The 14,682-nt window shown below is 32.5% G+C and overlaps 1 protein-coding gene across 6 annotated transcripts in view; it reads right to left on the bottom strand.

The window, feature by feature from the left end:
* Nucleotides 1-269: 269 nt before the first annotated feature.
* LOC121385692 (aryl hydrocarbon receptor nuclear translocator homolog) overlaps nucleotides 270-14,682 on the bottom strand; it is a 46,747-nt gene continuing 32,334 nt past the window's right edge. For all 6 annotated transcript variants that reach the window (XM_041516474.1, XM_041516481.1, XM_041516466.1 and 3 more), the window contains exons 13-16: nucleotides 13,858-14,008; nucleotides 12,916-13,264; nucleotides 12,008-12,080; nucleotides 270-8,151 (exon numbers count right to left, since the gene is read on the bottom strand). In XM_041516474.1, the coding sequence (XP_041372408.1) occupies nucleotides 7,934-8,151; nucleotides 12,008-12,080; nucleotides 12,916-13,264; nucleotides 13,858-14,008 (791 nt within the window). In that variant the 3' untranslated portion in view covers nucleotides 270-7,933. The remainder of the gene's footprint in view (nucleotides 8,152-12,007; nucleotides 12,081-12,915; nucleotides 13,265-13,857; nucleotides 14,009-14,682) is intronic.

The raw sequence follows: 14,682 nt of genomic DNA, 5'->3' as shown, positions 1-14,682 counted from the left end.
TTACATTAACCGTATTAATTAGTAAAACTTGCACTAGCTCGACTTTTGTTCTTTCTTCTTTTCTTTTTTTTTTTTTTTGGGGGGGGGGGGGGGGAGTAGGTGTTAGAGATTTCCATTTTGGACTTAAACAAGCAACAACACAAAACTTCGCCCTGGACCTGACCAAAAGCCCGCAGTCTCTTGGACCCTCACTCTAATTTTCTCACGCCTAAGAATTGCCACAGGTTGACAGCTCTGTACCTAAATCAACACACAAACGTTTTGAACGATACACTTCATATTTTATTTGTTAATACAAAGTTCAATTTGACAATTATTTGGTGTTAAAAATATTGAGACTAATGTAATTAATGCATCTGTTCACCTAAACAGACACATGATGTACTGGAAATAAGTTTACATCACACACACACATACAATGTACTTCCAGTACAGAACACAAACTTATGACACACACACAGACATAATCCAGGTACTGAACACCAATATATACACAATTTAGTTATACCACAATATATAAGACCAGCAAAAAAGACTTACAAAAGGAGAAATAACCGATAAATCAGTTGACCAAAAGGGTTGTTTTTATATAGTGTACTGGGACGAGATAACCATCTATTAATAAATGATGAACTTATCCATAAATTTTTTTTTACAAAAAAAAAAAAAAGAGAGTTAAAAACCATACACTATATTTAAATAGTGAATTCTCCTCCGAATTTCAGATCAAATACGGTCTTCTACTTTAAGAATCTAATTTATGGCCCCAATTTGTTTTTTTTAAAGAAAGAAAAAAAAACGAGACAAAAAAATAGTTACAAGAAAAAAATAAAAATAAAAATGGGGGCAGCTAAAACCAGATCTTAAAAATCTGCAAAATCATACCCGAATATGTAGGAGAGAAGACAATGTTTTGATAGAATGTAAAATATTTACCCCCACTGTCCCCTATATGTTCAGGATTCAATTACAAAAGTAATGAGCATCCTTTGTTTATATTCTCAACTTACCTTCTCAGTTCTGTTATGAATGTTTAACTAAATATTTATATTATTTCTGTTCAATTATATTTATTTCTGTTCATATTTAAATTGCAAAAAAAATAGATCACTGTCGTAACATGTATGTATTATGGAAAAGGTCTAGTACGTTGCATAACTTGAGCCTAATCCATTTGTTCTTTTAAAGTGCAATAAAATATGTTTCAATCAATCAAAAAACTAAATATTTTGTATCAGCCATCAGTATTCTACTATACTCACTACCAAAACAAATGACGATAATAATTATCTTGTACCAGCCAAAAATATATATATATATTTTTGTTTTTGGTCAATTTGTTTTGCTGGTATGAGGTATATATTATAGGGTGTTACTCATTTACAATTGATTTACAAACAGGGTTGAAAATTAGCAGTCGCCCGTGATGACCATTACTGGCCAAGGGCGACGAAGAATTTTACAAAGATAATCCGTTGGGCGACCATCGATTTTAAGAGTGGGACTGAATCGAATGACCAATGCGACAAAAGACGCTTTGGCTGTTCTCTGCTGGCGTGAACTGCAATTCTGGCAGGAGATGACATTATTGAACATGTTCTATATTTTGACAGCACCAGACTGACCAGACTCCGTCTCAGTTTGTAAGATTTTGGTCTAGGGCTGAAAACAAATATAGCTCTACATATTGTAGACACTTAAATTGTTTTTTCAAAAGTCATCGGCATATTGGAATGGACTGGATACGCCATAATTATCTAGTAGACCTATGTTTTGACATTATTAAATATTATGGTACAAATTAATCCTATTTAATTAGCTTATTCTGGGACAAAATCAAAATTTATCTAAGTTTTTAATTCACACTAACAATGACATTTTCCCATTATTACAGGGATTATTCCAAAAGTCAATTAATAGTAACTGGCATGCAAATATAAAATTCATATAAAAACGTAGTAATTTATTAAATTGTAAACCCATACCATCTGAAATAACGTTTTTGTGGAAGTTCAGTGTAAATAAAAAAAATATATTTATAAAACTGCAAGGGTTAAATCTTGATGGAACATCCAAGGTAAATCTGAATGACAAAACCGTAATACGAGATCAGGCCGTATCTCTGCACAATGCAGTCGAATGGGTATTTGGGAAAATAGTGGAGGATTCCATCAATCTTTATCTAGTGCCTTGTCTATAGGAGGACAGCCACTCCCAGAAAATTCTTTACTGGAGAGTTCATCCATCTTGCATCACCATAAAGAGGATTGCCACTCGCAGAACAATTTACTAAAACACGCGGAAGTACTACCTTTTAAGGTTTTAGTCTCTTTACACTGCATTATCGATTACTTCAGAGAAAATGCACGTCAAGCTGCATAAATTGGCTGTTCTAGCATTTTTCTTTACTCATATTAAAAATTATATTTAATCTGTATCATTTAATTGTAATTTGTAAAGAAACCTTTTTATTTATAATGGATTTCTTTTTGAATTTTTTTTTATTTGGGTTGGTATGGGTTTAAAACTTAATATGTTTCATGTTACAAGCCAATTCATCGTTTTCCTTTCGACCCAAACAGACTATTGCAGGGCATGCTGAATTTGAGAAGGGCCAGTAAGATTTTTCTTCAAATGGCCCTGCTGGCGACCATGGTTTTCATGTTAATTTTCAACCCTGTTTACAAATGGTCATATATATTTGTAATTTATTTTATTTTACTACAAAGATAAAGTTTCACATGTGTGGTTTGAAACCAATATATTTACAATAACCAGTTTCTCAGATATTTTACTGGTAACCAACAACAAATTATTTCAACTTTCAGTAATAGGACTATTGAGAGGCGGTACATTTTAAATTATTCAAGTCAAATTTTGTTTGATGCTGTGGTATAATTATGTCTTATTTATTATTATTATTTTTCAAAATTATAATAATTATTATTATACTTTAGGGTGGGTTTTTTCTTTTCTTTTTCAGCTTTTTAAAAATTTATTATTTGAAGAATGGTTTCACAGGAATAATTGTAAGCCACACAATCTATTACACATTCTCAAATATTGAAAACTTACATGATACTGCAGCTCAGTTTAAATATGCAAGATCTGTCTCAGAATCTGGGAACACACAAGTTATTGCCTGTTCAATTGGCTTCTTTACTCTCTGAATTTAATAGTCATAAATACAAAATAACATATTTTTATTTCAGTCCATAACACACACATTGTTGCCTATTTAATTTGGGTTCTTTATTCAGTAAATTTAATAGTCGTACATACAAAATATTAATTTTTATTTTAGTCCATAAAAACAGAAGTTATTGCCTGTTTAATTTGGTTATTTATTATGTAACAATAATAGTTATAAATACAAAATAATACAATATTTGTTATTTTAGTCCATAAACTATAATAAAAAGCATGACATTTGAGGACATCACTGTAATATAATATTTACAGAAGAATTTAACATCTTCAAAGAGAACTCAGGAATTGTTTAATTAATCCTGGTCTTGGACAAATCCACCTGGGAATCTCGGATGATGCTTGAACCTTCAGTGGAACACTGGATGTAAGCACAAGTCAAGTGCTTATTTTGATTGATTAGTTGCTTAATACTACCAAGCATTTAGCAATGCTTTTTATGCAATTTATTATTTTTATGTTTATATTATTTTGCATACTATGTCTTTGAGTTTAGAATTGTTTTAAATCTTAAAATTAACACGTTGCCACACTTTCACATATACTGAAAGGAGATTCCCATGGTTATGATAGGTGTACAGTCTCACTTTTCTTAAGAAACAAATAAAGCCCCATTGCTATTCCTTGGCCAACTAGATGGCTCAAATTTAATTATCTCACGATGAATGGAGTAAAGCTGTTCAGAACACAGATATTTTAAACTCACATGATACAGTAGCACTTAGATATTATGAATTATCATTTATAAATATATACAAATATCAAAGGACTCCATTAATGTAAATTGAAACCATCTACATGATACATATAATACATATGATTGTGATGCTAATAAAATATCTGAACAATGCCTTCACCACATTAATTAATATTTACATGATCACAGAAATAAATTAATTTGAAAAAAACACACAAAAAAAAACACATGCAATGTACACGTGTTTCGTCTTGTACAGGCTTCAAGCCTTCATTTTACAGACATAAATTAAACTTTGCAAATAATAATAAATTTATTAACAAATGCCAATTTAAAATATCAGCGAGTTTTATTTTACTTTTGTGTGGAATTGTTTGTCAAAGAGAATTTGAATCTGGCCAAGTCATTTTAAAAAGAAAAAAGAACCAAAAAAAAGCTAATTCGAAGATCAACAAGTTTTATTTTACCTTATGTGTGGAATTTTGTTTGTGAAAGAGAATTTGAATCTGGCTATACCATTTAAAAATAAAAAGAAAGAGAAAAAGAAGAAAATGACTGAAGCAGCATTGTCTTGCTTAAACCCTCTTATACTGAAATTGTTAACCATCTGTGTTGTCTTGCTTAAAAAATGAAATGTTGATCAACTTATAACACGCACAGTGTAGCATCAAAAAGTATAATCTTTGTGTTGTATGCACCAACTACTTAACCCATATGCCTCTGAGACTAAACGGACTTACCTTTACATTATAGAAAAACTGCTACCATTAGGTAATACTCAAAAACTAACTACAACAATTCCAAAAGAGTACAAACTGTCTCACAGTGTAGCAGCTGTACTGTCAGCCTAACAACAAGATATTGTCTCTACATCTTCCAGAACCTTCCACAATAAACCCAACACTTTTTCTTTTTTACGTGTTGCAATTTGCCATTCAGGTCGATTCAGAAAAGGTTTTAAAGAGACTTAAAATAAATGCTGTATACTCATATTCATGTACACACATTTTACTAAAAGTATTTTGGAGTTGTGCCCCAAAACAATAAATTTTGCAAAAAGCCACTATTTTAAATGCTGAACATTTCAAATTCTCATCAAACCCTGCTGTTGACTAAATATCTGTGCAATTAAATATAACAATTCTACTGTACATTTAGTGTTTCTACAGAACAGACAGATCTGACTTGTAACCAAAAATAACAAAATAATTTAAGCCTCCTTATTTCTAATTCTGCACAAGTCTCAAATACATAAAGGGAGAAAACTCTTTATTTTTGTTTTTCCCCATACAAATTTTATAATAATTTCAGAAACATAATTTGTGCCATAATAAAAAAGGAGTTAACACTGTGGTTGTACAGGAGTGCTAAACATATTTTTATTTCATTAATTACTGGTGGACTACCATGATTTGACACATTTATGAATCATTGATTTTAAATTTAATTTTGTTTTCAAATACAAATACCAGTATACAAAAGTAGCTTTTAACAGTTACCAAGTTTGTGCGCTTGTAAAATGAATATAAGGTTTTCTTAAGAAATAACATACAAATCATCTGATTAATGATAAAACAATTTGATAAAAAAAATTCATATGTTCATTCCTTTGACTCACCCCAACAGATGTATGAAATACATATCAAACCATAAATAAAACTGTTTCGGAGATCGTACTTTTGTTTACAAACTATATTCCTTGTAATCAAAGTATACCGTATTTGGAAATAATCATGAAGATAAATAGATGCAACGCATCAATGTTTTAATATTTAAGTGCCTACCCAACTCTAAGCCTAGCGTATAATAAAGATGTTAACACCAACCCCAAAATGGTATCTCCTAAAATGTTATGGTCAAAATGGATGATTTGCTTTTTAAATACAATCTTTGGTACTTTGGAATAAGGAATAAATTTATAAAGATTGTGTTCTCTTTCATGGAATATGTGATCTCATCTGTAAAACAAAAAAGACACAAATGAGGAAAAATGATATTATTGCTTAGATTATTTGAAAAACCTGTCATCATAAGTGTACGGTGTCCAAAAACATTGGCTCAAAGATAATGCACCGACTGGAGACTTCAACGTCTAGAGTTAAAGAGAGTCAAAATGTCAATAAGCTTATACAGGGTTTAGGGTGAAGCCCAAAAATATTAGCAACTTGGTGAATTTGCTAAAAACAAATATGCCAAACAAACAGATAATTTTTTTATTATCTTTTTACCAACTTTGTAATGAAATATATTTGACAAATCTCTCCAAATTTATTTGCATTTGGTGAGCGACAGTTTAAATTGTACTTGTGATAGCCTGCATATTTTGGGATATTAAAATGTAGTCGAACTATCATGTGACATTAAAATATAATAAATAGACAACAGCATACAGAAATACATCAAATGCTTCATGCGGATACCATTTCCAACAATCAGGTACCCAAATATGTGCCACATTGTCACACGACCAAATTCCGAAATCCCTGAAAAGCACGTCGAATCTGAAAATATAATTTCACCCATCTTCTTTCAGCTATTAGAAATGGTTAAGCACTTTAATTAAAAACAAAAATATTGTTAAATAATGAGTGAAAAAAGAAAAACATGATCCAATCTTTAAAATAATATGGCACTTAACAGCTAAAAGGGATACTTACAAATATCAACAAATGACAAATTATTTAAACTAAGATAAAACTAAAACAACAAAATGTAACAATTCAATAGCATATGAACTATTAAAAACTGATGAAACAGGGCCACCTATTTTAAAAACAAACAAAGAGCCAAATTTACAAAGCCTGTTTTGCCTAAACACAGGTGTTTAAGCACTGTAAATACATAAAGTTAAATGCGTGCAAGTCAAAAACAAGCTTTGTAAATTCGACCAATAATCTGAATCCAAAATTAACATTTAGTGTGACTATCAACTCTAACTGCTCAAGATGGTTGGCTTTCTGTTCTTGAACAATAGTAAAACATTTATAGCATGCATAAAAATACAAACAATTAACAAAACAGGAATGCATAATATTAATATTTATACCTGTTACATGGATAGTCATTCATAACCTTTCCTATGTATCACATGAGAAACACTTCTTGAACATATTAAACAATGCAAAGTTACTCTACTTTTTATTCTCAGAGTGATAGAGGGAAAATGGAAAATTAATAATAATATATAAAAACAAAAACAAAACTTTGCTGTGCATGGTTAGGTGGGTTTTGGTTTTGTATTTTTGTTATTTTTTTATCCCGGTACCTTCTAGTATAAATTAATAAAACAATTCAATGTGAAAGAACACACTTTCTAGACTTGACCAATTAATTGGTGAATTCTATTAACATGACACATTGTCCTGTGTAAATCATACAAACATTTAACCACTGGTTTATAAAACTACTATGAACACAGGCCAAACTATAAAATATAAGGCCCAAAATTTGTCTTTGGTATTTTTGTTCAAGTAACATTAAGGTGGCAGCCGACTTGTTGAAAAATTACAAAATAACTTTGATTTGCAGTGATATAATGACATTTGTCATTTGCAAAACAAAAACTTAATTTATATATTACGACAATTAATTTTTCCTTTTATTTTAATGCCATTTATTACAGTAATTAAAGAAATGTAACCAGGCTGCAAATTTTTCTGGATTCCATACTTTCCTAAAGTTCTATTTTGGGTTGAAAGTAAAAGATCATCGGATGGAATCACACAATATCTAGATTTATAATTTTTACAATTTAGGCAAAATCCCAAAATTCAATGCCTGGTAATGATAATGTATTATGCTGTCTGAAAATCATTCAAATGTTCTACATGACATGTGTCCGAATTAATCAGTGCTTTAAAAACAAAATGACGAGACAAATGTTGAAAACAAAAACCACTGAAGTGCTATTATCTTGAGACTCAAAAAAATTCATGCCTACCCCCAATAGTTTTTATTAACAGACAGATATAATACAAAATGACTTGTAAATTATTTTTTTTAAAAATGGTTGACTCTTTTCTTCTTCCTTCAGTCTGGGAAAGTATTAAACATCGAGAGGTCGCTGAATTCCGAAGATTCGGGTTGTCCCAGCATCCTAAACATATCTCCGAACTCTTCTGGCTGTTGTTGCTGCTGCTGCTGCTGTTGCTGCTGCTGCTGTTGAACCTGGTGTTGGATGACTCCGCCCGGCTGCGATGCTGTGGTATCGCTTGACGCCTGCCACTGGCCCCAGAGTCCAGGGTTCCCTGAAGAGGAGATGGGGGGGTGCTGATATAAGTGAGAAAGAGCACTCGACAGCACCATGGGGGTGGCGTGCCCAACTAAAACACAAGGGAGACAAATCAATGGTGGACCCAGCAAAAAAAAATAGAGAAATGAAAAAAGAACGAAAAATGAAAAGAAAATGAAGCAAAGCATAATTCTGTTAATGGATCATTCACACAATTATTAATATTTTAAAAAGATTTCAAACTATATGCTTGAGAGTGGAAGGTGGTCGATACCTTCTTCTTTTTTTTTTTTACACCCATTTCAATAATGTCTACAACAATATCCCGTTTAAAAGGAGTGAGGGGGTAGGAAAAAAACACTGAAACACCTGAAGAATTACGTGGAATTAAATGTCTTGCTTACCATAAAAGTGAGTTGGTGAATATTCAGGATTAAGTTATTTCTTTAAAAAAAAATAATAATATGTCATAAATGTTTTATATTGCTGAAGATGCACCGAGATGGGACATTCATAGGTCCACTATAAACCAAGTGGTCTTGGGCTTTTACTTTGTGAGTAAATTAGTTAAATTAAAAGAACTTAATGGTGAAGCTAAAGTTGATGTCATAGCCAAAGGAGAAGTAATAGTTATTCCTTGTCTTTTGATGCAATCAAGCAGAGACAAAAAAAATCATGCTGTTTGCTTATGGAAATGTTAATAACTGCAAATGATCCCTTAACCGCAGTTTTGTTAAGTAGATTACAAATAGAAATGTTAAGTATTATGGTGATATCAAGTTTAAGGAAGGAAGGAAATGTTTTATTTAATGATGCACTCAACACATTTTAATGACGGTTATATGGCGTCGGACATATGGTTAAGAACCACATAGATATATAGAGGAAACCTGCTGTCGCCACTTCATGGGCTACTCTTTTCGATAAGCAGCAAGGGATCTTTTATATGCACCATCCCATAGACTGGATAACACATACCACAGCCTTTAATATACCAGTCATGGTGCACTGGCTGGAGCGAGAAATAGCCCAATGACGGGGATCAATCCAAAACCGACCGTGCATCAAGCGAACGCTTTACCACTGGGCTACATCCCACCACCCAAGTTTAAAAGTTACTTACGGATATACATATTCTTTTTTATATTATCAGTGGTCACATCAAAAGTGCAATATCTGAGATATTACATAGGGATTTTTACAAAAATCAAGTAGCACATATGGAAAAAAAAAGAATAAAGGATAGTGTAACAAAAAAGCATAAGTGTTTGAGCAAGAAGTGATCAAAATACTTTGGATAGGCAGGAATAACTCAGAAAATGGAAGTACACTAAAAGGTTGGGTTTTTCCTTCTTTTTTTCATTGCTATAGTCATCATGAGAGTGTTTTTATCAGGCACTGTTTTGGAAAGAAAGGCAAGTGTTGGAGGCTATTTCAATAACCGTTGAAAATCACAGTCTTCTGCCTACTACTAAATGCTCTGAATTACTATAGTTCACCCAAGATATTCTGAAGTGTATTGGGTAATAAATATATATGTTCACAAGATACATACTTCATGATGCAAAGAGTACAGCATTTGAGAAACTACAGAAAAGAAAAGAATGTATATATCTTCAGATTTATTGTTTCCAGTTTTCATTACATTCATTAAAAAAACCCCACTCATGTCGATTTTTTGTTGTTTTCTTTTATTACATTTTAATGAAAATCTGAAAACTGGAATAAATACAGCATGATAGCAAAGTGCTTACAAGTAAAAAGATATCAGAATCAACTCACACTGTATGTAAAACAAAACACCCCAAAAAACAAATAAATACTTCACTCCTCGGACTTCAAATACTGTTTTTTATTAATCAAATATATATTAACAGGAACGATCCACTCGTCACGAATGTTTGCTCAAGTTTTAATTAAAAAAATTAATATACAAACCGAAACACTCCCCCCAAACCCCAAACCAAGCTTGAAAGAGTATGAATTGATTCTTGAAAGAGGTACTATTACGTGTTGGGTCCACCAATGCACACAAACCAAGACAGCACATGTCAGAAAACCTGAAACACTCAATAACAAATGGTGAAATACTTTCTAATTGTTTAAATCAATTCAAAATACTTCATTACCTGGTGAGCATGAATAAATTACCTTTCTAGATACTAAAATAATATTTGAATAATTAGTTTTAACATATATTCTTGAAGTTCCACAAATCAGGAAATTATAATAATAAAACATTTTTTAAAATACTAACAGTTCTTAATTCCTTGTTTAAGAAATCAATATCCATAAAAGAAACATTCAAGATAGTAGAAGAGGGGATAATTCAATGTTCTTTCTAAGTTTAAAAAAAAATATATATTATAATAATAATCAAAGGGAGATCATCTAAGTCCTCAGACTAAAACCATCTAACAAGCACATAAGTGTTTATACACACTGTCTATACAAACCTGTTTCACATCTATAATCATGATCTTTATCGTGAGTTTAAAATGAAGTTGCTACCAGATTTCATTAAAATATTTATAGGACTTGTATATGTTATTAATTTTTTAAGAACTAGTTTTACCTTCTGATGAATTTTTTTTTTTATAGAAGTAAATTTTACTCAAATTTCACGGTATATAGTTTGATAAATATTTGTTTAAAATACGATACATCTATGATAATATATACTGACAAAAACAAACAGAAGCTAATCTATAAAATAATAAATGTGAATGCAAACAACTACATTTTTAGAAATATTATTAAGTAGAAAAAATGTGTTTATTCTAATGCAATTTTACATAAATGTGAAAGATTTATTTTAAGGACATTTATTATCACATTGTCATTTTAATAAATATAATGAAATGCAAAAGAAACACAATACACATTTTCTGATATAATTTTTACAATTCATTTAATTAAGATAATGATGAAAACTAGCCAGCAATAAAGACCGATCTCTCTTTTATACAATTTAATTTTCTTAACCAACAGATGATCACACATCTTATTGAATGCAGGGATAGCTCTGCTAATCGCCAAATTCATCACTTGCAAATTTTAAAAGCAGTTGGCGAATTTTATTTTAATTTGGCGAAATATTTTCATGTAATAATTGACATTTTAAAGAAAATAACAGTTGATTTCTGCAATTTTTGAAGTTTAATAAACAATTTGGCGAAATATTATGCTCACCCAGAGCTAGCCTTGGAATGGTTTGATGGTCATATAGGGATCACAAGAGATCCCAGTGAAAAAAAATCAGTATTCGATATGCACCAAATTTATCAGATTATTGATTCGAGATCCAATATGCGACTTTTCTTGCCCAGTCATAAGTAATTCAAAAACAATTTTTATCTCACCAATCAACCCAAGTGTATGCACATAGACAATTCATGCTTTACTGGAATATGTGGCAACACAACTACCATACGTACTGTGGTCAAAAGAGCGTGAGAAATACATAAAAATAATTCCAGTTAGTTCTTTTGCATTTCGGTATATGTAACAAATAATGTAACTTCAGTTTTCATATTAAATCATATCAGCTTAAATGAAGTTTATTTCACACCAATATCAAGTAGATGTTTAGCAAGTAATGTTTATATTCTCCATAACACTTTAAATTGGGTGTTGGGGAAAATCTGACAAAGATTATATTTGATTAATGTGTAATATTTTCTCAAATGCATAACATGCAGATAATAATTCTGTTCTTCAAATTAAAAAAATTTCTTCTAGAAAAAACCCCACTCTCTACTCATGCATGTATCAGACATCTACGAATGCGGTATAATAAAGACAGCTACTCAAGTACATGAACTGTACACATAACCAGACCATTAAACCCACTACAGACACTGGCTGGTTACCTGGCGATGCGTTATTAGGGCTGATCTGACTGAATGTCTGGGCTCCTGAAGATGCACCGTATTCATTACCACCCTGAAAGAGAAGTGAAAATGAAAACACAGTATAAAACATTTGTTACGACCGAGAGAGAGAAAGTGAAAATACAGTATAAAACATTTGTTATGACAAAGTGAAAATACAGTATAAAACATTTGTTACGACAGAGAGAAAGTGAAAATACAGTATAAAACATTTGTTACGACCGAGAGTGAAAATCCAGTATAAATCATTCAGTACTACTTTGAGAAAGTGAAAATCCAGTATAAAACATTTGTTACGACCAAGAGAGAGTGAAAATCCAGCATAAAACATTCATTACTACTTTGAGAAAGTGAAAATACAGTATAAAACATTTGTTACGACCAAGAGAGAGTGAAAATACAGTATAAAACATTCATTACAACTTTGAGAAAGTGAAAATACAGTATAAAACATTTGTTACAACCGAGAGAGAAAGTGAAAATACCGTATAAACATTCGTTATGACCCTGAGGGAAAAAGTGAAAACTCTGAGAAAGAGATAAAATACAATTCACCATACAAGCATTCTAAGAGTACTTCTAAAGTAATACATATCCCCTACTAGGCTCCCCAAATTTTAATATTTCCCAAGTTCAAGGGGCATAACTGTCAAAATAAATTTAATAAAGAATAAATAGATTGATTTCGTGGACCACAAAGTACCGTTCTAAACTATATTGACATGTAGTGACCTCCTAGTAACTTGAACAAAGACGTTCTAGACTTATTTCGATGCCTGTTTGGTATAAAAAAAACACAATTAACCTCGGCTCTAGAGTAGTCCTGTGCTGTTTCCACAACTGTTCTATAGACTTATTTCAATGCCCTGTGATTATATACAACTAACCTCGGTTCTTGGGTAGCCCTGTGCCGTCCACCCGCTGGTCGTCTGTGAAGGGCTGCGTCTCATCGAGTTGACCGATGGTGGGGTCATGCCCATCGTGTTCTGACTGGAAAGACTCGGGTACTTGACACTGCCCGACTGCGGGTACGAGCCGAACACCTCGGGCTGTACCGACCGGTACATGTCCTGCGTGTGGTAGGCTCCGTCGCGGTACTCGGACTTGCTTGCGCCGCCAATAACCATGTGTTCCTGGTGTATGGGTCTCGCGGCTGGGAACGAGTTGATGACCGATGACGAGTCCGCGGACTGGTCAACCGACGGCATCGCCGAGGAAGAAACCTGCTGTGATCCCCTGTAGAATAAAGATGAATTATTGTTCAGTCTGACCTGTTAGCTGTTAAAGAGATCTGACTGCAAATGAAACTGTGTGTGTAGTTGTAGGACTACAAATAATTACAACTTGCAGACTTTAGTCAATCATGATTCCCATGGCTCAACTCTTTTGAAGAATTTGTTTCTTTCTTTTTTATGGACAGATTTTCAAAAATATAAAAATGATACGGCACCACTAGGATAAAAACACATGGTTAGTTGACCAATGGGATAAATAGGCATGGTTTCGTCACCAAAGTGATAAAAATGCAATCTGTATTAACAAGAATTCTGAGAATATTGCCAAAGGAATACATGTCCCTTACTTACCCCGACAATTTGTTTTATTTTTTAAGTTCAAGGGACATAACTGTTAAAAAAGGGCAAATCCCATTAAAAGTCAAACAGTACACGAGAAAGCCATACACAAAAATCAGTTCAGTACTTTGAACTACTGAGAAAATAGTTTTCTGAAAACTATACGTGGGACAGGTGGCCAGAAACAAAACCTATAGTCCCCTCTGGTTGGACCCATAAAGAACTAATAAATGCACTACTTGACATAATGCTCACTTTGCTGAGGAGTTGGTGCACACAATGTATTCCACATCATCCGTGTACGGGTTCTGGAAGCTGAAGCTGCTGGTTCGAAGCCATACCCATTCTCGGTTAGACGCCCGGAAACGATACATGATAGACATCACCTGACCTTTTAATTTCAAAACTGAAAAAGGAAAACACATTTCACATACAAATACTGGATAAAAAGTTCCAAATAACACTCTGTTTCTTTTTTTATTCAGATGTTCAGATGTAAATGAAGCTTTCCAGATAAAATAAATTTCACTAGTAGTGGTGTTGATAAAATGCTTTAGCTACAAAGATACTTAATAGCACTCTTTCAGTTAGCAGGAATAGGCCTATAGAAATGGAGAACATATTTTCGTGAATATTTAACCAGACCTCTCTACCTTAAAAAAAAAAGAAATGTTTTATTTAATGACGCACTCAACACCTTTTATTTACGGTTATATGGCATCAGACGTATGGTTATGGACCACACATGTATATTGAGAGAGGAAACCTGCTGTCGCTACTTCATGGGGTACTCTTTTCGATTAGCAGCAAAGAATCTTTTATATGTACCATCCCCCAGACAGGATAGTACATACCACAGCCTTTGTAACACCAGTTGTGAAGCACTGGCTGGAATGAGAAATAGCCCAATGGGTCCACCGACAGGGATTGATTCTAGACTGACCGCGCATCAAGTGGGTGGGCTACATCCCACCCCTAATTAAAAAGGGAGAGGGGTGGTGGTGGTGGTATGCAATAAGGCAGAGATGTCAGGTTAAGATAAAAAGAAATATATTTTATTAGCTGAACTAACTTGTGTCA

Source organism: Gigantopelta aegis, chromosome 2 (genome assembly GCF_016097555.1).
Source record: "Gigantopelta aegis isolate Gae_Host chromosome 2, Gae_host_genome, whole genome shotgun sequence".
Taxonomy (NCBI): Eukaryota; Metazoa; Mollusca; class Gastropoda; order Neomphalida; family Peltospiridae; genus Gigantopelta; species Gigantopelta aegis.
Note: the sequence above shows the minus strand (reverse complement) of the source record. Positions and strands in the feature narration are given on the sequence as shown.